The sequence below is a fragment of the Dama dama genome, chromosome 5 (genome assembly GCF_033118175.1).
Source record: "Dama dama isolate Ldn47 chromosome 5, ASM3311817v1, whole genome shotgun sequence".
NCBI lineage: Eukaryota > Metazoa > Chordata > Mammalia > Artiodactyla > Cervidae > Dama > Dama dama.
Genome location: NC_083685.1, coordinates 8,017,309 through 8,041,910, shown reverse-complemented (window position 1 = coordinate 8,041,910; position 24,602 = coordinate 8,017,309). Strand labels below are relative to the sequence as shown.

At 47.0% G+C, this 24,602-nt stretch overlaps 2 protein-coding genes across 3 annotated transcripts in view; one reads left to right on the top strand and one right to left on the bottom strand.

Annotated features, from left to right (window-relative positions):
- Nucleotides 1-13,287, top strand: part of SGSM1 (small G protein signaling modulator 1) — a 73,484-nt gene extending 60,197 nt beyond the window's left edge. For both annotated transcript variants that reach the window (XM_061141668.1, XM_061141669.1), the window contains 5 exons: nucleotides 463-545; nucleotides 4,725-4,834; nucleotides 6,675-6,771; nucleotides 8,449-8,616; nucleotides 11,135-13,287. In XM_061141668.1, coding sequence (XP_060997651.1) covers nucleotides 463-545; nucleotides 4,725-4,834; nucleotides 6,675-6,771; nucleotides 8,449-8,616; nucleotides 11,135-11,223 — 547 coding nt within the window. In that variant the 3' untranslated portion in view covers nucleotides 11,224-13,287. The remainder of the gene's footprint in view (nucleotides 1-462; nucleotides 546-4,724; nucleotides 4,835-6,674; nucleotides 6,772-8,448; nucleotides 8,617-11,134) is intronic.
- Nucleotides 13,288-18,347: 5,060 nt separating this feature from the next.
- LHFPL7 (LHFPL tetraspan subfamily member 7) lies at nucleotides 18,348-22,925 on the bottom strand. The gene is made up of 3 exons (XM_061140690.1): nucleotides 22,725-22,925; nucleotides 20,776-20,914; nucleotides 18,348-18,610 (listed from the first exon to the last, which is right to left on the bottom strand). Exons 1-3 carry the CDS (start codon nucleotides 22,923-22,925, stop codon nucleotides 18,348-18,350), a joined length of 603 nt encoding a protein of 200 aa, XP_060996673.1.
- Nucleotides 22,926-24,602: the final 1,677 nt, after the last annotated feature.

The window sequence follows — 24,602 nt, the reverse complement described above, 5'->3', positions numbered from 1 at the left end:
CATATGTAGTGGACAGAGCATACAGTAAATGCTCAGTAAACAGTAGTTATGATTATTAAGAAGCAGAGGAGAATTCCAGGCAGAGGGGACGGCTCTGGCAGAAACACAGGGGCAAGAACGTGTGCTTTGTTTGTACAGAGGTAAATATCTCAGTGTAGCCGGAAGGGAAGAAGTCCTGGGAAGTGATGTGTGAGACTGTGAGGGGGGTTGGGAGGAAGCAATAGACGCCCCTGTCATGCAGTGAAGAGCCTGTAAAGGCTCCTGAGCTTTAAGAAGGTCATCCTGGTGACTGTGCATAGGCTGCTTGAAGAGAATGAGCCTGGGGATGGAAATCCAGGCAGGAGGCTGGGGGAGTTGGTCCAGGTGAGAGGTGGGGGACCGAAGCAGGGTGAGAGGAAAGGAGGAGTGGGTTGGAGAGGCAGACTGTGGGTGCCATCACTGGCCGTCCTGTGTGTCTTACAGCTACATCTGGCAGCACATTGAGATCGGCTACGTCCAGGGCATGTGTGACCTGCTGGCCCCGCTGCTGGTCATCCTGGATGATGGTGAGTGTACCCTCCCGGCCCCCGGACTGGGGATGCAGTTTCCTTCCCACGGCAGAGAAGAAAGGGTAACCTTACTGTGCGACTCTACAGACTGGGTTGGTGCAGCTGTTCAGAAGACCTGTCTAGTGAACACATCAAGGTCTTAGTGAAATAAAAAGTTCTTTTGTTCTACATTGGCCAACACTTATTTCCAGGTGCCTACACCCATCCAAGCTTTTGCTAGCCACTGGTTATATAAACATGAATGAAAACAAAGGAAAACTCAGACTGAGATGGCTTCACTGGTGAATTCTACCTAACACTTAACAAAGAATGAATACCAATACTTCATAAACCCTTCTAAAACATAGAAGAGGAGGGAATGCTTCTCAACTCCTTCTGTGGTGCAGGTCCTTATATGAGGACCTATTGGTACCCAGATAGCAATACCAAATAAAGACATCACAAGAAAAGAAAACTACAGACCAATATCCTTTATGAAATCAAGGTAAAAATCCTCAACAAAACACTAGCGAACTGAATCCATCAAGATATAAAAAGGATTATATATCGTTATCAAATGGGATCTATCCCAGGAATACAAGGCTGACTCAATATATGACATTCAATCAGTGCAATTCACTACATTCATAGAATAAAGGATGAAGGTCACATGATCATGTCATCAGACAAAATTCAACAGCCTTTCGTGAAAAAAAAAATTCAGCAAACTCAGAACAAAAGAGAACTTAATCAACGTGATAAAAGACATCTCTGAAAAACCCACAGCTAATACTCAGTGATGAAATTCTGAATACTTCTCGCCTAAGGTCAAGAGTATGACAAAGATGTCCACTTCTGCCACAAAAGGCCCTATCCTGGACAATTACTGAAGAAAAAAGAATAAAGACGTCTAGGTTGGAAAGGAAATAAAACCATCTATATTTGCAGTTGGCATGATCTTGCATACAGAAGATCCTAAGGAGTCAAAAAAATATTAGAACTAATAAACAAGTTCAGCAAGGTTGCAGGATATAGAACTTATACAGTTCTATATTATATTTAGATATATTATATTCAATTATATTTTTATACTATTGCAATAAACAATCTAAAAATGAGAATAGAAAAGCAATTCCATTTGCAGTAGCCTTTCATGAGTAAAATATTTATGAATAAATTTAACAGAAGTGCAAGATTTGTACACCAAAATCTTTAAAATGTTGCTGAATATAGTGAGCCAGAAACACAAAAACTGAGTCATTTTTCTTCCAGTGAGCATGTGATTCTTACTTGATTTGAGGTTGCAAATAGACAAACAGATCTTCCCAAAAGGGAACTAAGCAAAAAAAAAGAAGACCATGAAATTGGATTCTTTGTTATTTCTCACCCAACAGAGAACAAACTTTCATTATACACCCAACAGAACTCACCAGATAGTTAACCATAAGAGCAAATCCCCAACCATTGCTATCACCAATTCACATTAATTTGTTGAAGGTATATAAACCAGAAATAAAAACAAATACATAATATCAATAGAAAAAAAGAACTAGAGGGTTAGAAACGTTAAAACTCTGTTGCCACCCAAAATTCACTTCAGAAACCAAGAGAAGATGCGGCAAATGGACTTAATTTATCTCCATTGGATTAATCCCCTCAAAGAGCTCAGTGGATGACGACCTTCAGAACTGATAAAATGTAATTTTCAAAAGGTTACATGACTCTCACATACAAATAAAATGAACAAAGATTTTATTCAGTGTATTAATGAGGAAACCAGTCAGGTACAAAAACTGGCTTCAGGCACATTTGAGTTGCTGGGCATGTTAGCAACATCAAGGTAGGGTGCTTCCAGAAAGGGCAAATCTGTAGAGACAGAAAATAGACTCGTGGTTGACAGGGACTGTGAGGAGAGGGAAATAGGTGATGACTGCCAATATGTAGTGTCTTTTGGGGGTGATGATAATGTTCTAAAATTAGATAGAGATGATGGTTCTCAACTCTGAATATACTAAAACCACTGAATTATATTGGGTTGGCCAAGAAGTTTGCCCGGATTTTTCTGTAACATCATACAGAACATTGTACAGAAAAACCCAAGCAAACTTTTTGGCCAACCCAGTACATTTAAAAGAGTGAATTTTATGGTGTGCAAGCCTCAATAAAGTTGTTTAAAAATGAGAAGTATAAGTCGCAACTCTTAGAGCTGAGCATAGTGACGTCTTTCCAGAAAGTTCACTGAAGAAGAGGGTGGGAGGTGAAAGAGAAGCTATGCAGTGGAGAAACTGGAAAACACTGCCCCTGTCAGGTGGCCAAGGTCATCCTCCGTCCTCAGTCACATCAGTACTGTACACACTTGATATGATGTGAGTCAAGCGGAACCTCACCTACATGGTCTTTCTCACAATAACCCATAACCCCAGTCTTATCATGAGAAAGACATCAGACAAATTCCACTAGAGAGGCATCCCATAGAACACCTGGCATGCACTCTTCATAACCATCAGGTCACCAACAACAAGGAAGGTCTGAGTCACAGGTAGAGCCAAGAGGAGCCTAAGGAGAGATGACAGCTGTAAATAATGTAATTCTTAGATGAGTTCTTGGAATAGCAAAAGGACATAAGGTAAAAAAAACTATGGACTTGAGTTAATTATGTATCAGGTGATTGCAGCCATGAAATTAAAAGACGCTTACTCCTTGGAAGGAAAGTTATGACCAACCTAGACAGCATATTAAAAAGCAGAGACATTACTTTGTCAACGAAGGTCCGTCTAGTCAAGGCTATGGTTTTTCCAGTGATCATGTATGGATGTGAGAGTTGGACTATAAAGAAAGCTGAGGGCCGAAGAATTGATGCTTTTAAACTATGGTGTTGGAGAAAACTCTTGAGAGTCCCTTGGACTGCAAGGAGATCCAACCAGTCCATCCTAAAGGAGATCAGTCCTGGGTGTTCATTGGTAGGACTGATTTTGAAGCTGAAACTCCAATACTTTGGCCACCTGATGCAAAGAGCTGACTCATTTAAAAAGACCCTGATGCTGGGAAAGATTGAGTGCAGGAGGAGAAGGGGACAACAGGGATGAGATGGTTGGATGGCATCACCGACTCAATGGACATGGGTTTGGGTGAACTCTGGGAGCTGGTGATGGACAGGGAGGCCTGGCGTGCTGTGGTTCATGGGGTCGCAAGGAGTTGGACACGACTGAGTGACTGAACTGAGCTGAACTGAACTGAAGTAGGTCATTAATTGTAACAAATGTACAAATTAATGGGAGATGTTAGTAATGGGAGGAACTAGGTGTGAGGTATATGGAAACTCTACACTCTTCTCAATTTTTCTGTAAATCTAAACTGTTCTGAAAAATAAAGAAAATGAACAAGATTCTGTGGTGACTTGGGTAACCTTCTTATAACTTTCTCTAAAGCTACTTGGTGTTAAGAGAAAATAGGTACTGTTTTCAAATTATTCTTTAAACACTGGGTTGAAGAGTATGAAACGGATTTTTTTTTTTTTTTTTTGGCTGTGCCATGCAGCTTGCAGGATCTTAGCAGTTCCCCGATCAGGGATTGAATCCATGCCCTCATCAGTGCAAGTGTGGAGTCCTAACCACTGGACCAGGGATTGAACCCATGCCCTCAGCGGTGAAAGTGTGGTGTCCTAACCACTGAACCACCAGGGAATTCCCAACATAGATCTTTTAAATTCCATAAATACTCAGAGCCTTTTTTTCCCTTAGTATATATAGTCACTCTCTAAGTAGCATTTCCCAAAGTTGCTTGACCTTTGCTTTGCGTAACACCTGCAAACACCCTTCCAGTATTGACACTTGTTATTTTAATACAGTGGTTCTCAGACAGGAGAGTTTCATGAGCCCCACAGAATTTTTTTCAAGACATTTGGGACCAAATATTGTCAACTTTTTATTAGAGCAAATAGGGATCTTTAAAACACAGTGTTTGCTGTCACCATTGTTTCCTAAAAGAAAGGGTACTCTATTTTCACACCTCTCAGGGGGGAAGTGCATAATGAAAGATTGGAGAGCATCCCTTGAAATGATGTGCATGGGTATACTCCATGTCCTTACATTTCTTATTTGGCTGTGGACTTAATGAACCGGCTCGGACCCTCGGACCATCGCTCTGGGACCTTGGGCAGTGGCAGAGTTGACACTTTCTCCTGTACTCTTTCCCCAGAGGCCCTTGCCTTCAGCTGCTTCACCGAGCTCATGAAGAGGATGAACCAGAACTTCCCCCACGGGGGCGCCATGGACACACACTTTGCCAACATGAGGTCGCTAATCCAGGTATGACCTTGTGCTTCTCAGTAATATAACTTATTCCAGCTCAACCCAATGGACCACAAACTGACTTAATAGCCACGCCTAGTTTAAATTAACTCAGTAACTCAGTGCTACTTCACTCAGCCCAGTTAAGTTAAACTGAAAAACTCAATTCAACTTAACCTTCACTCAACAGCTCAAGTCGACTCCACTGGATTCATTCTTACTGAGCATTTACTTGGCCCAGGCACTGTGTCTACAATGATGAACAAGACACGGTCCTTGCCCTTAACAGGATATTTGATTGTATTGGTCCTTTTCTGCAGAGAAAGGTGGTGGCGGTGGTGGGTTTGTCGCTAAGCAGTCCGACTCTTTGCGACCCCACGGACTGTAGCTCACCAGGCTCCTCCGTCCATGGGATTTCCCAGGCAAGAATACTGGAGTGGGTTGCCATTTCCTCCTCTGGACTGCAAAGAAATATTTGAGTATATTTCTCTCGCTCTCTTTCTGTCACACACAAACACACACACACACACACACACACACACAGAGCTTTATTGAGATAAATTCATATATTGTAAAATTTGCCTTTTTGAAACGTTGGAGTCATTGGCTCTTAGAATAGTCACAGGTGTGAAATCATCATCACTGTCTAATTTCAGAACACTCTCATCACCTTGAGAAAGAATCTCTATCCCCTGAGCTTCCCTGGTGGTTCAGTGGTAGAGAATCCACCCACCAACACAGGAGACGCAGGTTTGATCCCTGGGCCGGGAAGATCCCCTAGAGAAGGAAATCGTCTGATAAAGAATCCGCCTGCAATGCGGGAGACCTGGGTTCCATCCCTGGGTTGGAATGATCCCCTGGAGAAGGGAACAGCTACCCACTCCAGTATTCTTGCCGGGAGAATCCCGTGAACTGTATAGTCCATGGGGTCGCAAAGAGTCGGACATGACTGAGCGACTTTCACTTTCCAGTGTCCTTGCCTGGGAAGTCCCGTAGACTGAAAAGCCTGGTGGGCTGCAGTCCGTCGTGCCACCAAAGAGTTGACGTGGCTTAGCAACCAAACAACAGCAAACACCACCACCATTGACAGCAATGCCTCTCCCCTGCTCCTGGCAGCCACTAGTCTACTTTCTGTCTCTGTAGATTTACCTCTTCTGGACATTTCACGTAAACGGAGTCACACAATATGTGGCTTTTTGTGTCTGGCTTTTTTCATGTAGCATGATGTTTACAAGGTCCGTCTACGTTGCAGCATGTATCGACATGTCATTCCTTCTATTGTTGAATATTCCATTGCATAGATAGACCACATTTTGTATACCCATTCATCCTCTGATGGATACTTGGGTTGTTTACACTTTTTGGCTATTATGAATAACGCCGTGGTGTATATTCATGTGTAAGTTTCTATATGGACGTGGGTTTTCATTTTTGTTGGGGATATACCTACGAGTAAAACTACAGCTGTACCATTCTCCATTCCCACCAGCAACACACGAGGTTCCATTTTCTCTACATCCTCCCAGCCCTTTGTTGTCTGTCATTTTTATTATAGCCACCCTAGTGGATATGAAATAGTAGCTCATTATGGTTTTGACTTGCATTTTCCTAATTACTAATGATGGTAAGCATGGTTCCTGTGCATATTGGTTATTTTCATATCTTCTTTAGTGAAAGACTGGGTTAGGTTGCGTCAGATTGATTTCCACTTCAAATTCTTTGGCCATTTTTAAGCTCCACCCGGTTGTTAAGGGCTGTGCGGTGTCTGGTATGGGGATGTAGCATCATTTATTCGACTGTCCCCTCTGGCCCAGCCTTTGCCGAGGAGGCTGATGCCTTTCTTTCCTTCCTCTGACAGATCCTGGACTCAGAGCTCTTCGAGTTGATGCATCAGAATGGGGACTACACTCATTTCTACTTCTGCTACCGCTGGTTCCTGCTGGATTTCAAGCGAGGTACACACCTCCAACTGGGACCTTGTTCCCAGACTCTTTGTAGCAGAGTCCCAGGGGGAAAAGATACCACAGCAGTGAGGCTGGGACATGTTGGGGCAAAGCCACTGGACTAGAGTAACACCTATTTGTTGAGTTCTGACTACAGTTTTCCTACCGTATCTTGCAGAGACACTGTAGTAGGTGTTCTCACAATCCCCATTTTACAGATGAGGAGACTAAGGCTGAGAAGAACTAAATTCAGACCTAGCAATAACAGAGCCAGGATTTGAGCCCCCGTCTGTCTACCCAAGCCCAGTTCCCTACCATTCTGTTAAGTGACTTATCAGAGACCAAGAACTCTGAAGCCCATGGAGTCTCTTTCCCATGTAACTGAGAAATGATGTCTGACACAGTGCGTTGCTATCTTGCCAATTTGGGATGATGCTGATAATAAAATCTAGCCTGTATGCATACATGTGTGCTCAATTGCTCAGTCATGTCCAACTCTTTGCGACCCCATGGACTGTAGCCTGCCAGGCTCCTCTGTCCATGGGGTTCTCCCAGCAAGAATACTGGAGTGGGTTACCATTTCCTCCTCTAGGGGATCTTCCTGACGCAGGGCTCCAACCCAGGTCTCCTGAGTCTCCTGCATTGGCAGGCTGATTCTTTATCACTGAGCCACCTGGGAATCCCCTAACCTGTATAAAGGTGTTTATTAAGGGCCAGGCACTGTACTGAGCCATTTCTATGTATTATTTCTTTAGCCCTTTATTTTTAAAAAATATTTATTTATAAAAAAATTTATTTATGTGTTGAGTCTTAGTTATGACACGTGGGATCTTTTGTTGCCACGCACAGGCTCTTCATTGCAGTGCATGGGCTTCTGGGATCTTAGTTCCCCAAGCAGGGATTGAACCTGTGTCCCCTGCATCGCAAAGCAGACTCCTAACCACTGGACCATCAGAAAAGACTCTTCAGTCCTTTATTACTATTGGTATCACACCATGTGAAGTTCCCTGGTGACTCAGTGGTAAAGAATCTGCCTCCCAATGCTGGAGACTCGGATTTGATTCCTGGGTTGGGAAGATTCCCCTGGAGAAAGAGATGGCAACCTCCTCCACCAACATCACCACACTTACAGATGCTGAAAAGAAAGAGCTCATGGAGGGGAAGTAATTATCCCAAGGTCACCTTGCTCATAAGTGATGGAGCCGGGATTCAGACTGATGTTTATTGGACACAGGAAGCCTTACTCTCCATCCTTACTCTGCTGTCTCTCTTTACTAGACCCAGAAGCAGCAGCCGACTCTGCCTGGGTGCAAGGGGAAGGGGAGGTACCCCATGGGTGCTAGAGGAGCTGGAGGGTGCAGGCAGAGAGCAGGACCCTGGCCCCAGGGTCAGGGCAGGGACAGGTCAAGGAAAACCAAAGCTGCCCCTGCCCAGTTCCTCCACTCACAGGATGTCGGAGGTGGAAACATGCAACCCGCCTAGTGTGCCCAGCCTCTTCCACAGAAAGGGGAAACAGGCTGCTGTCAGATGACAGCGCCCAGGTCTCCTGCCCTGGCCTGAGCTCTGTCTGCCGCCCCAGGACAGAAGCTCAGAGCACGGCCGGCCTGGGATGCTCCTCGAGGGCGGGCAGCACCGTGAGCTCCGAGGGGGACTCTCCCCACGCACATGTACGTGTTGGTGTCTTGGCAGAACTCATCTATGATGATGTCTTCTCTGTCTGGGAGACCATCTGGGCAGCCAAACACGTCTCGTCCGCCCACTACGTCCTGTTCATCGCGCTGGCGCTGGTGGAGGTCTACCGTGACATCATCTTGGAGAACAACATGGATTTCACAGACATCATCAAATTTTTTAACGGTACCCACGTGATCAGGGTCTCATCCGAAGGGGGCAGGCTTCTGGAGGGCCCCTTCCTGGGTCCTGAAGAGGGATGGATGGAGGGTCCCTGAGATTGATTTAAGATGAAGAGGACGGAGGAGGCTTCTGACCACCTCCTTTGGCTATTTCCCAGTGGATGAGTTGATGTCTCGTAATCCTGAGTGACCCACGTGTGTTTCTCTCAGGGATCTGGCCAAAGGGGCCTGGGTGTTGAAATCAGGCTCAGGGGCCAACCTTGGCTCTGCTGGGAACGAGCTGTGCTATAGACATGTCACTTCCCCTCTCTCTAAACATCTGCTTCCTCACCTGGGAACAGGAGGGAAGATGTCTGCTTCAGAGGGTTGAGGTGTGGAGGGAAAGCAGATACAGGAAGGTGGCATGAAAAAGGCACAGTCTTGCCACCCAGGAGCTGTGTGACCTTGGGCAAGTGACTTCACATCTCTGGGCTTCAGATTCCTTAGGAATAAAATGGTACTGACACCTCCATCACAGAGATGTCAGGAGGATTAAATGAGACCACAGGGATGTCAGGCCCATCAGTCACATGGTACTTGGCTCACAGCTGTTGCTTTGAATAGAAGCTGTTGCTATTATCACTATTAAAACATTTTCTTAAACTAAAAAAGGTTTTGGATAAAGCAAAAAAAGAAAAAAGCCACCAGTGATGACCTTACACTGGAAACATTATTAGTTATTATTATTAATATATTTTATATTTAAATAATATATAATAATAATAAATAGTTATAATTAACATTATTAGTTATCATTAGAAAAAAATTTCAAAGATAGTACAAAGAGTTTCCTGTACCTTTTAACGCCACAGCCCCTAATGTTAGTATGTTACCTGATCCTTGTACACGTGTCACAACAAAGAAATTAACACTGATATAGTACTATCAACTAAACTACAGACTTACTTGATTTCACTTGGTTTTTAACTAACGTCCTTTTTCTGCTCTAGGATCCAGTCCAGAAAACCATGTTGCACTTAATAGGTTCATTTAAAAATATTCATTTTTTCATCCAGTCTTTTCCAAAATTATGTATATGGTGGCTAAACCATAGAGAATCCGCCTGCCAATGCAGGAGATACCCAGAGACAATCCCTGGGTTGGGAAGATCCCCTAGAGAAGGAAATGGCAACCCACTCCTGTGTTTTTGCCTTAGAAATCCCACGGACAGAGAAGCCTGGTGGGCTACAGTCCATGGGGTCGCAAAGAGTCGGATGTGACTTAGCGACTAAACAACAATCACAGAATCCAATTGTATCTAGGCTTTTTTCCACTGATGTTTTTAAAACCATTTTCCATATAATGATTTTTTGAGAAAGCAGAATATACCTCAAGCACCTGTTCATCACTTACTGAACCATCCTTTCTGGTTTAACATCTATGTTGGTTTTGGTTTGAGGTTGTAATTGAGAACTCAGAGCAATTCATATCTTAGCTTGGAGGTTCTCAAACTTTCTTAGTTCATAGCACCTCTAGTGTCTCTGTGAAATTTTTGTGGCATCCCAGACCATCTAGTAACTACTGAATAATTAAGTCCAAACCACCTAATAAGTATATCTATCCTAACAACTTAGTAGCCATTTGAAAAAATAGCACATGTAAGTCAAAAGAAAATAATATATTTTATATTTAAATAAGTAGTTTTTAATGGGTGTGCTCACCTGTCAGACTTTGCCCAACTTCTCAAATCTTGGAATCAGTTTGAACTCACCACCTTCGCTATCCTTTCCATAGTGATTTTCACATGATACTTGCTTTTATCATGGCAACTGCTTGCTGAAAACTTAGTTTTTTTGCAAAGCTATAAAGCCATTGATAGGAACGCAAATTGCAAACTCACTCACTCACATTAGCAGTTTATGTGGTGTTCAACAGATGTGGAGGATCGCTGTATTTCCCCCCAAATTGCCATGAGTTCACAGTGGTATCCTGGGCACCCAATTTGGGAACCATGGTCTTAGTGTCTTTCTCTTCTACCAAATGATTTCTTTATGACAAGTGTCTAAATTTAGGATTATTATTTTTTAAAGAGCTGATCATTGTGTGTTATTCTTGACAAAATGGCTATTTGCACTTTCTCCCCTGCACCCTCCCATCTCCTTCTGTTGCTTGCTTTCCTCTCTACTTTTAAGCGTCCACCTTGTGCCCAACATTGCTTTCTTAAAAGGTGCCCAGTGATTGTGTCTGTAGGAGGATGGTGAGAAAACCTAACATTTTTTAAACAGACACACTTTATCCTGTTTAATCTCACAGTAACCTTGTGAAGTAGGTACTGTTATGGTTCCCATTTCACAGATGAGGAAACTGAGGTCTGGAGTCGCAGGCCGTCCCCAAAGTATGTGCTTCCAGAGCCACTCTGGGGGTGATGCCAGTTGATGATGGGGATGGGGGTACCCCAGAGACCTCTCAGGGTCTCTGCTGGAAGTGTGGCCCAAGGACAGACAAAGAGAAGGCTCATGCGATTCTGCCTTCCGCTCTTTCAGAGATGGCCGAGCGACACAACACCAGACAGGTCCTGAAGCTGGCCCGGGCCCTCGTGTACAAGGTGCAGACCCTGATTGAGAACAAGTGAGGGCCGCGCCCGCGCCCGCCCGCCCGCCTGTCCTGCCTGCTTCTCCTGCCAGCTGCCCGGGGAGCGAGGTCCTGGCGTCTGTTCCGAGCATGGACTTCTGTGCAAAGGGAAAGCACCCCAGCTTTGGCCGCTGGGCAGGTGGGGTGGAGGGGTTGCCCCTTCAGTTCAGCCTTACGTTTTCCTGTTTGACCAAAGATCGCCCAAGCCTGGGATTTCTCCCTTGCGGGAGTTGGGGGTTGTTGGTGGGCAGAAGGACCATCTTAGTTCGTGGTCTCCAGAATAGTCTTCTCCCCTTTCCCTTCCATCCCTCCAAGCTGTCTTGTCGGATGAGACTTGGGTTGGGAACTTTTCGGAAACGGGTATAGGAGAGGTCTATGGGGCTGCCTCTGAGCTCTGAAGGGGGCCTTTGGAGATGTTCCAGAACGTGGCTGGGAGCAGAGCACTGCTGACACGGAATTCTTCTATGAAGGACGCCTCCCCGTGCACTGTTGGGGGTTGAGCAGCATCTCTGGCCTGTCCCTGCTAGATGCCAGTAGCGCCCTCCACCCCCCACCGCTGCCCGCCCCTCCCGGGGCCTTATGACATCCAGAACTTCTCCGGACATTGCCAGGTAGCCCCCCGTTTGAGAACCGCTGACTTGCAGGAGGGACTGCAAGTGTTTCTCCCTCCCCACTTTCTTTGTACCTGAGCCAACTGTGTCCTGAGACTCCCTCCCATTTAGAAAAGGCACATGGGGTCCTCTGCACATCTCTCCTGGGGTCAGGGATTTCAGTTGTGTTTTCTCGTCTTTTCCTCCTCCCCCTGGCCCCGGGAGAGACTTTTTTCTTCTTTCAACAAAAGGCTGTGAGAAGGGTCTGTAAACTTGAGACAGGCCACTTCGTGGTCCTGCTCAGAGCCCCTGCTCCGGGCAGGGCAGAGTCCACATCCCCTTCCTCTCATCCTAGGGAGGACCTCGCCTCTCCTTCCTACATTGGGTCCGGAGTTCCAGAAGCTTGGAAGGTGTGTGTTGGTGCAAGCCACTTGTTCAAGGAGGCTGGCATTTCCTTAAGTGCCCTTGCTCACTCAGGACAAAGGGAAGAGAGGAGGACAGAGGTTGGCCGGGGTAGGGTGTGGCGGGTGTTCTCCTTGGGGGAAAAAAAAAAAAAAAATCAGCTGATGAACTGGCATCCAGGTCACAGCCCAGCCTGGAAATGGTCCCCTCCATGTCTTCACACAAAGGGTCACCAACCCCCCAAACAGACCCTAGGCGAGCTAGTTTACCCTGCCTACATGTCCTCCCAGGAGAGCAGTCATGCCAGCCCTTCTCTGCTTTGGAGAATGGACCAGCGTCAGGAAAAACAGAGAGAGTCCCAGAAGGATGCTCTTCCCAAGAATGGCAGGTAGGATTTTGGAGAGGAGAGGAGACTCACCAAGCACATTGAAACCTTGACAGAGGGGGCGCATCAGTCCTCCGGTCCTGAGCAAAGCAGGAAGGGAGCAGTCCTTGCCTGGCCTGCTTGTGAAGGCGCTTCCCTTGGACCCAGCACTTTCGGCTGCATCTGAACTTCTGCCCAAGTTGGGTGTCCTGGGTGGGATGGATGAGAGATGGACCTCGCTTCCGAAGAACACTCTGTGCAAGTTTCATCTCCTTGCCTTGGCCCTCTGCCTTCCCGAGACGGGTGATCATGTATGAAATTTCCCTCTAGATAAGAGTTTTATTTTGCCATTCAACTCTTCACTACAGAGGATGTTATTTTAGCAAGACTCAGGTCCTAGACCTTCCGATTCTTGTTTACTTTTTGACAGACTGGTCTGAAAGTACAGCACAAGATCTCTTCTCTGCCTTCTCTCGTGGTGTTCCAGAGAGCGTCGTGGTTGCGATTTGAAACAGTGCTTATTTATTTGGCTTACTATGTTTATTTGGGTCTCTGTACGTTGTGTGTGTGTCCTTGCGTCCCCGAATCAAATGCGTGGGAGTCGTTTTATCTATGGAGTGCTCTCCTTTTCTCAGTGTTGCCGACATATCTGGTTACTGTTTACTGAAAAGTCATGTCTATATAGAGAGAAAATATATATAAACAGAATTGTGTGAACCTGGGTTATTTCTTGCTTCTGTGTTTATGGATTTTCTCTTTAATTTGAAAGAAAGAAATGTTTGCTTCTGAAGAGTGTGTCCTCATACCCCAGTCCTCCCAGCCCACCCCTGTTGACCCAGACCCAGAGAGGGACAGATTCTCATGCTCGCTGCCTGATCGGTCCCCAGAAAGTGCAAGGCTGGTGAAACTGGTCTCATCCTTTGTATCAGTTAGTTGTTACCACAAGCAATGCTGTGTAACAAACCACCCCAAATCTTAGTGGCTTCAGACAGCCATTTATTTAGCTTGTGATGATTCTTTTTTAATATTTACTTATTTATTCATGTCTTTGGCTGTGCCGGGTCTTAGTTGCAGCACATGGGATCTTCAGTTGTGGTGCTGGATCTTTTTTTAGCTGTGGCACGGGGAACTGTTAGTTGCAGCATGTGGGGTCTGGTTCCCCAACTAGGAATTGAACCTGAGCCCTCTGCATGGGGAGCTCAGAATCTTAGCCACTGGACCACTAGGGAAGTCCCTCCATGCACTATTGACTTATGGTAATGGATGATATACTTTAGGGGAAAAAATTTCTAAGAAAATATTTTGCTTTAGTAAAAGCTTTCCTAAGCACGGCGTTTACAGCTTGCATAGATGTGAGAAGATGAGTCTTGGGCCACTAGGCACGTTTCCTTGACTCACCTTGGGTGGGACAAGGGGTCTTTGTTGCCAGGTGCATGGCACACACAGGTGTCACTGTGAGGTCCCGCTCCCACCCTTTTCTTCTTCCTCCTCTGCCTCCTCCATCTTTTCCTTCATGTCTTTATCTTCTCCTTCCCCCACACCTCTGGTTCCTCTCCTCTCCTTCTGCCTGCTTTCCTTGTAGCCTCGAGCATGTGGATACTGTCTATCACCATGCCTTCGCCTGAATGATGCTATTCCCATCTAGGACAACATGCGGGGTTTAGCCCCTCTGGCTACTCTACCATTTCCCTTCTAAACCATAATCCCTTCTCTTTGCACCTCCAGCTTTCTGTTTGGCATCTGGGAGAGTCCATGGGGACAGTTAGAAGCACTTGCGCAAAGAGTTGAGGAGGTCCCGACCATCCCATTTCGGAAGGGCCGGTGCCCATGTGTGCCATCCTGCTTCATCTTCCTCCTCCTCTCCCAGGCCTGAGGTTCCAGCAGCCTGACAGGGAAGGGAAGTGAGGGTACAGCTAAGGGCAGTGGGAGGAACTAGTTTAGATCTCTTCTCTTTTTTCAAACAGATACTCAAGTTTGAGAGACATTAGATCTGTCAGTCAATGAGTCTTCTCCGCAAGTTTTATGACAGCATCTTCCAAACTCAAGTCACCTGCCATCCCCCTTTATGATTTGGATCATATCTATGCGCTATTATATCTTCACTAGTTTTCTTTAAATCAACTCACCTTTTAAAAAATTTTTTTTTAATTTATTTGGCCGTGCCGGGTCTTAGTTGACGCACGTGGGATCTTTAGTTGCGGCATGTAGGATCTAGTTCCCTGACCAGGGATCAAACCTGGATTCCCTGCATTGTGAGCATGGAGTCCTAGCCACTGGACCACCAGGGAGATCCCATAAATCAACTCACTTTTTAAACTTCAAGCTAAGAGCAAGCCAGGATAATTTGTATAAACAGGAGATGGTTGTAAAAATGAATACTACTATTTTACCAAAGTACTGTTTCCCACTGAAGGCTTTCCTGAAGCCTACTCGCTTGCTGTTAAGAAGAGATGTAATAAGGGTCTGAGAGGTTCAAGACATACTAGCACCAGACGAGCTTTTCTTCTTGGAGGACTTCAAGGAGGACTGACGTGGGAATGACTTTCTCACTGCACCAACTAAAATTACATTCTGTATCTTTGTCCACATGTTTGGGGAGTGATGACTTAGGGTCCCAAGTCTGCCGGCTCCTGGCTGTGTGATTTTGGGCAAGTGACTTTACCTCTCTGAGCCTTGGTTTTCATTTCTGCAAACCGGAGGTAGTGATGGGTGTGGATTCCCTGGTGGCTCAGATGATAAAGAATCCGTCTGCCATACGGGAGACCCGGGTTTGATCCCTGGGTTGGGACGGTCCCCTGGAGAAGGGAACAACTACCCACTTTAGTGTTCTTGCCCGGAAAATTCCATGGACAGAGGAGCCTGGTGGGCTATAGTCTGTGGGGTTGCACAGAGTTGGACACGACTGGGCGACCAACACTTTGACTTTTTTGGCTGTGTATTCAGTCCTGGCCCTCCTCTTTCACTGGGACCCTCTGGGCCCTAGCATTGCTGGGAACGGTTTCCTGGTTGAGACCTCAGTTTCCCTGAGTTCCCATCATCTCTTGCTCGGGTTCTCAGGTGAGACTTTGAAACCTGAGAGGATACAGCTCCTGGAGGAGAACTGGGGAAGGGATGAACTCTGCACCCTCTCGGGCTGTGACAGGGCCGCTGGAGGCGGGTATGGTGAGGCCATCAGTTCTTGGCAGGAGCAAAATCCACGCCGACTCTGCAAATTGCACTGGGTTCTGCTGACTCAGGGAAGGGCTCTCCAGGCTCTGTGCTGCTGGCTTTGAAGCCACCCGACACATTGAGCTCTTGAGCCCAGGACAGGTGTAGACTCTAGAGGGAGCACAATCAGATCCTCAGAGTCAGCCTAGCAGAATTCAGATGACCCTCTGAACCCTGCAGCACCCTGGAGACTTTCCATTACATCAGGGCATCAGGCAGGACTCCTCCGGTATCTTCCTGGCATTCTTTATTCAGATTTGTGGAGCACAGTGGTTTCCAGCCTCGGTAGGGGCAGGGCTCCCCCAAATAAAGAGTGCCTCTTACTATGATGCAGAGAAAAATGAGACGGATCCCTCTGTCTCTTGTCAAATAAGGATGGTGTCTGTGGAAATGCTTCTGCTTCATAGGCTGAAGAATCGCTCCCTTTGGCACTGCTGAAATTGCTGAGAGAGAAAATAAAAGGGGACTTCCCTGGCAGTCCAGTGATTAGGACGCCACAGTGCCTGAGGGCCCAGGTTAAATCCCTGGTCAGGGAACTAAGATCCTCCTAGCCACACTGCATGGTCAAGAGAGATGATTGAGGAACTTGGGGGTGGGGGGTGGGGGCAGGGGACTGTTGTAAGATTATTACACAGAGGAGACGGCTCATTTCAAGCACAGGTGGGTGACCTGAGGCTGAGTTTGGGCTTCTTCTTGTTGGCATCTATCTGCTTGCTGCTTTTTGCACTGGGGATGCTGCTTAGGGTTCCTGAAATCTTCCCACACAAGCCTGACTCCCATCAACGTGCTTCTGATGACACTTGAAACATACCAGGGGTCTTCGAGTCCATCTGCACACCATGGGGCGGCTTCCTAGGCTTTCTATTACCTTAATCCATTATTCTGTGACTTTTTAAAAGTAATTATAGTCCTTATTTTCTGAGAGATGAATGCAGGCTGCATTCTCAGTGGCAGATGTGTTTTTCAAAATTGTAGAATTGCTGTAATAATATAGTCCTGTTGTTTACAGACGGTCTTAGTTGAATGTTTAAAGCCAAAAGAGTTTGATGAGCTGGGTCAGGGCAGAGATGTCATTCTGCCTCTATCACAGAGTCAGACAGCCCTGGGTTCAAATCCCAGCTCTGCCACCAATCAGCTGTGTGACTTTGGGCGAGTGACTCTGCCTCTCTGAGCTGCAGTCTTCACTTCTGTGGAATGAGGATAACAAAGTTTCCCTTAAGGAAAGGAGTTGGGCACTGAATGTTTTTTGCTTGCTCAGCCTCCTTGCCCCATTCCAGGACCAGCAATTTCTCCCATCTTCTGGGAAACTGTATTACGTACATTATAACTATGGCCTTCTAGTCTAGATTGCTGACCCCCCCCACCCTCTCCCCAGGGGGACACATGACCCAGTCCTGGCCCATCAGCTTCCTTCCTTGGGAAGAGAGTGGTTCATGCTTTCTTCCACTGCAGCCACAAGCTAGAGGGATGCCAGCCTGGAGTTGCCCGTCACCATGTGTCCTGGGGGTAGAGAAGCAGGCGTGGCTGGATCCATGTAGTCAAGTGAAATCCTTAGAGCTCCATCTGTGTCCATCTCGTGGCTCCGCCCTCCTCCATGCTGGTTTATACAGGTCCCAGGCCCATCTCTGAACCAGTCATTCCGACCATTCCTGATTGGCTAAAAGGTCTCATTTGTCCATCTTAAAGCCTGGAGCAGTCGGAAAGTGGCTGAGGGTCACATGCAAAGGGAGGATTAAGGTGCTGCTCCCAAAGCAGGGCACTGGGTCATGATCAGCAAAGGTGACAGGCTGACTCCAGCACCCCATGGCAGAGAGAGCAGTGTGGAGCTGTGAAGAGACCCACTGTGGGCTCAGAAGTCAGCATGGCTGGAGGGAGAGGAGCAGGGTCAGGTGGGTGACAAGAAAGAAGCTGAAGAGAGAGGTCGGGACTGCATCTCAAGGGGCCTCGTGTGCCCCAAGTAACGGTGAGGTTTTCATATCAATGGGATTCTTTGCATGAAGGGTGAGACAGGTCTTTAACGCCTGACCCCACTCCCTGCTGAATCCCCACCCCAACACTGGACCAGCTGTCATTTATAAGGGGACACGTTCTCATTGATGGGAAAATGAATACTTTCCAGATTCACCAAGAGGAGGAGTTATAGAAAGGGAGGGAAGAGAGAGAGAATATGCACATACCCATTAAAAGGTGTAGTATCTGAGTGACGACCATGGATCCAGAATTGCCCCAGACACTTGTCATGAATAGGTTTATGCTCACCACAATCCTCCTGTGGGGTCAGGATTACAATAATAATACCTAAAGTTTGCCTAACATATGCTAAGGGCTTTATTTATACACAGCATCTTAATTTAATTCTCATAACAGCCCTCCAAGGTAGGCATTATTTCAACACACGCCCCCGCCCCATTTTACAGAAGTTATACACTGAGGTCCAGAGAGATGAAGCGATTTGCCTGAGGCCACACAGCAAGCAAGCAGCAGAGGTGGGATTTGAACCTGGGTGTGTGGTGATTTCATACAACTCTAGCGTGGGCTCTTTTTGCTCCTCCTGAGATATTTTTATGTGGTCGTTTCTGGCACAAGGATGATGCTGTCAGTATCACTGGAGAAGAAGATGGTCCTCCGCTGGACCTCGGTCACGTGGGGCCGCCTCATCATGGGCAGGAGGCTGGCCAGGCCTGCGTTGAAGATGGCAGTCACATAGCCCCAGCCTAGCTGGCACTGACCGCCATGGTACATGGAGGAGGCTACGCAGGCTTCCTTGGCAAACGGCGAGGCCAAGCCGATGGGGAAAACCAGCAGGCCCATGATGGTGGCGATGGCTAGAGAGAGCAGGAAGGAAAACCGGTGTGTGGGTCATGGGGCTCTGGGCTGACCTTCCATCCCAGTCCTCCCATCCACTCACTCACCATCCATCATCCATTCACTTATTCATTGGCTCATCTATCTTTGTATCCACCTATCACTCAAGTAGCCTTCCACCCATCTGTCCACCTACTCACCCATCCTTTAAACCATATTCTAGTCCACTCATGCTCTCCATTCCTCTACCTATCCATTCACTCATCCATCCATCTGTCCAACCACCCACTTAGCCACCTGCCCCCAACCAATCCCCCCATCCATCCATTCCTCCACCCATTTCCCTCATCCATCTAGCCATTCATCCATCTATTCAGTAATATATCTACTGATCCATCCATCCATCAGCTCATCCACCTACTTACACACCCCACCAACCCACTCATCCGTCCATGTATTCATTCCTCAAAACTGTTAGGGGCTCTGTGGAAGGCACTAGTGATACTAAGCAAATGAACCAGACACCTCCTCACTTTGGAGGCAGTCCCAGCACAGGAGAGTCACATGACCTCCAACCCCCCTTCAGCCACACTTGTCCACTTGGAGTTCCTTGACTGTGCCTTGCTCTCTTGTCTCTCTATGCCTTTGCCCCTGATGTTCCCATTACCTGAATCGCCCTTCCACATTTGGTTAACTTCCCACTCATCCTTCCAGATTCATCTCAGTGACGCCTCCTCCAGGAAGCCTTCCTTAACACCCCCTCCAAACACTGAGTCAGGTACCTCTTGGAGTTTTTCCTTACCTCCTGTGTTCATCCTATTGTGCCAAATTATCCACCGAATTATAACTGCCACCCCCACTAGACACTGTGCAAGCCAACGACAAGGACTGTGTCTCCATTCATTGATGCGACAAATATCTAGTGAGCGCCTCTATGTGCGGAGCACTGTGTCAGATGCTGGTGATGTCAAGGCAGACGTGTCCTTGACCTCACAGAGCTGATGTTCTTGTGGAGAGAGATGCACGATAATCTGGTAGGCAGATGCGATATTTCAGGCTATGAAAAATAGAAAGCAAGGCAAGAGGAAGGAGACTCTAAGCAGAGGGGAGCTCCCTTACCTTGAAGTCATGGGAGACCCCCACTGAGAGAGAGATTTGAGAAGTGCCCTTAATAAAGTGGGAGGAGCAAGCTGTGAAGATCTGAGAAGAGAATATTCCAGGCAGAGGGAACAAGCTTGGTGCTTATGAGCAACAGAAAGCAAGCCAGTGTGGCCGGCGTGTGCTGAGCCTGGCAAAGCCAGTTAAGAGATGAGGTCAGTGAAGGAATGAGGGCCGCCTTGGTGGAGCCTCATCAGTAACAGGAAGTCATTGATGCGGTGGCTTGATCCGATTTCAGTTTTAACAGGTCTCACTTGGCCAAGGTGTGGCAAACAGACTCTAGGGGACAAGGGTGGCAGCAGAGAGATGCGTGAGGTGGTCACCTCTAATCCAGGTGGGAGATGGTGGAGAATTAATTGGATGAGGCTTACCACCAAGACCTGAGTTAGATCATCCAAAGCCGATGTGTGAATTAGAGAAAAGCAACCTTCTGGGCTTGGGGGTTTTCAAGGTGGCTCAGTGATAAATGATCTACCTGCCAAGCAGGAGATACGAGTTTGATCCCTCGATTGGGAAGGTCCCATGGAGAAGAAAATGGCAACCTACTCTAGTATTCTTGCCTGGAGAATTCCATGGACAGAGGCACCTGGCAGAGTACAGCCCATGGGGTCACAGAAGCGTTGGACACAGCTTAGCGACTAAACAACAGTAACAACAACAATTCTTCTGGGCAAACACAGTTCTCAGCCCTCCCATCCTCAGCTGGATGCCCTTGTGCGGTGCGCAGCCTGCCCAACTGAATACGCTGGTCCTGGTAAAAATGATGCAAAGTGGATGCACGGGAGAGAAAAAAAGGAGGACAACTGTTAGGACTGGATTTGGATAAGGGAAAGAGAGGGTGATGTTAAGGATACCACTCCCTACCCCCAATTTCTGGCTTGTTCAAGGATCAGGAATAGTCTGCAGTCATAGGGTTTATCTCTGAGATTCAACCAGGAGGCAAGTCTCTACTTACAGGCTCGCTCATTCATTCATCCATTCATTCCAAAAATATGTCTGAAACACTTATATGTGACATCAAATTTACCTGCTGCTGCCTGTACCCCTGGCATTGGACCACTGCTCCTCCGTGGGCACCGTCCTTTGGGGGCAAGGGCCCAGGACAGGAGGAGAATTGCATTGAAAGCCAATAGGAGCCAGCCTCCAAGGAGCATTGCAGCTGAAACCTGCCAGGAAGACAGAGGAGAGACAGTGTCAACTGGGGTGGGGCAGTCATGCACTCCCTCTGCTTAACTGATCAGCTACTGAGTCCTCAAAACCCCACAAGGTCTGTGCTATTATTATCCCTGTTTTGCTGTTATTGTTCAGTCACTAAGTCATGTCTGACTCTTTGCAACCCTATGGACTGTAGCACGCCAGGCTTCCCTGTCCTTCATTATCTCACTGAGTTTGCTCAAACTCATGTCCATTGAGTCAGTGATACCATCCAACCATCTCATCCTCTGTTGCCCCCTTCTCCTCCTGCCCTCAGTCTTTCCCAGCATCAGGGTCTTTTGCAATGAGTCAGTTCTTCGCATCAGGTGGCAAAGTATTGCAGCTTCAGCTTCAGCACCAGTCCTTCTAAAGAATATTCAGGGTTGACTTCCTTTAGGATTGGCTGGTTTGATCTCTTTGCTGTCTAAGGGACTCGCAAGAGTCGTCTCCAGCACCACAGCTCAAAAGCATCAATTCTCCAGCGCTCAGCCTTTGTTATGGTCCAACTCTCAAATCCGTACATGACTACTAGAAAAACCATAGCTCTGACTATATGGACCTTTGGCAGCACAGTGATGTCTCTGCTTTTTAATATGCTGTTTATGTTTGTCATAGCTTTCCTTCCAAGGAGCAAGTGTCTTTTAATTTCATGGCTGCAGTCACAGTCCACAGTGATTTTGGAGCCCAAGAAAATAAACCTGTCACTGCTTCCACTTTTTCCCCTTCTATTTACCATGAAGTGATGGGACTGGATGCCATGATCTTAGTTTTTCTCATGTTGTTTTAAGCCAGCTTTTTCACTCTCCTTTTGCACCCTCTTTAATGAGGCTCTTTAGCTCCTTTTCATTTTCTGCCATTAGAGTGGTATCATCTGCATATCTGAGGTTGTTGATATTTCTCCTGGAAATCTTGATTCCAGCTTTTGATTGATCCAGCCTTGGCATTCGAATGATGTACTCTGTATATAAGATGTACTTTGTTTTACATATAAACAAATCAGATTACAAAGAGTTGGAGTCATTTGCCTCAAGGCAAACAGCTAATTAAGCCTTAGAGATAGAACTAAGATCTGCATTTACCACCTTACCTTCTCTTTGTTGAGTACCAGCTATACAGCGGGGTCACCAAGAGAGGCACCTTTGTATTGGTTTTGAAGGCTGTGTCATCTTCCTTAGGTGGGCTTCCCAGGTGGCATAGCGGCAAAGAATCTGCCTGCCAGTGCAGGTGACGTGAGAATCCCTGGGGTCAAAGAGTCAGGCTGGACTAAGCTCACACCCAGTCTTGCTTAGAGGTGCTGAACTGGGAGTCCCGACCCATTGTCCCGATTGCTGAATTGGTAATGTGCATCAAAACAGAGACTTTTGACATCTTAGCCGTGGTTTTCAAACTTAGCAGTGCTTAGAGGGTGACCAGGTAGGTGTGTACAGGTTGCGCACTGCACTACTCTGGGAGATGCCTTTGGGAGTCATCACAGAAATGCATATTGATTATAGTAACTCTCCAGCAGATGGCAGTATAGTGTCCTGAGGAAGGGGCACCGTTTCCTAATCTGTATAAAGGCACTGCATGGGCCAGCAGCTGCCTTCAGAATCACCCTGGGTGTTTGCTAAAATTCACATAGCCAGACCCCACCCCACACCTACAGAGTCATACAGAGTCAGAGGTTGGAAGGGAGGTGGGCAGAACTTGGCTTTTTTTTTTTTTTTTTCCCGCTGACACGTTTGAGAATGCCCTGCTCCCAACCCCTCGAAGCTGCAATAAATTGACTAGTCCACACCTCACCTTCCAGGCGAAGTCAGGAATATCATCCAGGGACTGGAAGGTCCCACAGCTCTGGTTCCAGCTGTCACCCTGAGGCCAGGAGCAGTAGGTGAGGACCCCGAAGGAGAAGGTGGTGGTCTGGAACCAGGCAGGGGAGACAAGGCTGACGGCCGAGACGCAGGTGAGGGAAAGCCCCAGAGCTGCCCACACACTGCCCACCATCAGGGCATGTCAGTGACCTAGGAGTCAACAGACAAGATTCGTGGAAGGAGGAAAATGGGATCTGGAAAGGATGTCCCTATTTTCCCGACCAGCCAGGCATCTGGTCCTCTCTTTGGATCCCAGGTCATTAGCCTCGCTTTCGCTTCGGACACACTGGGAGGTGTTCATAACTGGGGTGGAGCTCTTCCCTAACACATTCTGGAAGTCAAAAATCCAAATTTTAGAATAAATGTTACTGCTTACACAGACTTTGGCACACAACCAGTCCTCCTGGGAAATGAACATCACTGGTCCATGCAAGACCCCTCTCATGTCTCACTCATTCATTCATTTCTTTCTTCATTCATTCGCTCTACTCTATCTACTCTATCAAGCCTTGCACTGTCCCTAAGGTCTGCTTCTACACAGAGGGGACTTTTCTCAAAATCACGCACAGATGCTGTGTTTTCAGCAACCATTCTGCTCATTGGCTACCTCCTCCCAGTCTCTGACCATTATTTAATGTTTATCTTTTTGTTTGGAGGTATTTTTGCAAAACCAATACTGTTCAGTCTGTGTATATTTTTCATGTACTTAATTAAATGGCATTGCTTTATATATTGCTGTTTTATGTGGTGCCACAGAGGTCAGGTGGTACCTGGACTCATCCTTAAGTGTCTCTAAATCATAGGATGCCAAGAGTTACTTAGTTTTCAATTCTCCTTCAACTCTTCAAGGAGAAAGTTTCCGTAAGAGCTGCAGGGTCTTAAACACCCCCCAATCATCTGTCATTCTCCTCTGTTGAAAGACGGCGAGCCTTGAGGAGGCAATGGAGTCTAGTGAGACTTGGGGGATGAGGTTGGACTTTTCTTGTATTTGTTGTAGTGGTTTTATTCTATTTATTAGTTATCTATTTGACATTTAAATTTATGTTAATGAGAAATCGAGTCGCTTTGAGGTTTGGTCTTACCAAAATAGTAATAGAGTGTTGGAGGAGGAGGCTAAGGCAGGAAGGTGGCTTGTTAATAGCCAAAGTTGTCATTGATGGTCAGAAGCAAGGTCCAGAAGGTCTGGGGCAGCCCAGGGGCACCCAGGGTCAGGGCACACCGAGCCAACCAAGGACATCGACACGGACCTTCCAGGGCCGGGGCTCTTCAGCCTGGGGTTTCACTTCGGGACCCTAAGCCCGGCCAGCATGTTACACCTGGCCGGAGTCCTGGGCTTGGAGGCCAGCCAGTCCCTCTAAGCATTTCCCAGCTGTGTGACCTGGAGCAAGTTACCCCGTTGCTCTGGGCCTCAGTTTCTCCACCTGTAAAAGCAGATTCTAACTCCCGGGGGGCAGATAGTGTTGGGTTCCATCACTGGGCAGGACGATGAGTAGGAAGAAACACACGAAGCACCACGTCTCCCCGGGGTGACCTCAGGGAGGCCACCTCATCTCTCTGGAAATGGGGCCGTCGGCGTTGTCGTGAAGGTTCTCGGGGGTCAGATGCAGCCGTGTTGCAGGGAGAGGGGGCTGAGCTAAGCCGGGGAGGGGAGGTTGGGGTTGGGTGGCACAAACGTTTTATTCCCAAGCTTAGAAAAACCTCATGGCAGCCAGCCAGCAAATGAGATGCAGTGCCTTGAAGTGAGGGAGGGTGGGTTTTTTTTATTTTCCCCCCACACTGAAATCAGCCTCAACTTTGAGGTTGGCAGGAT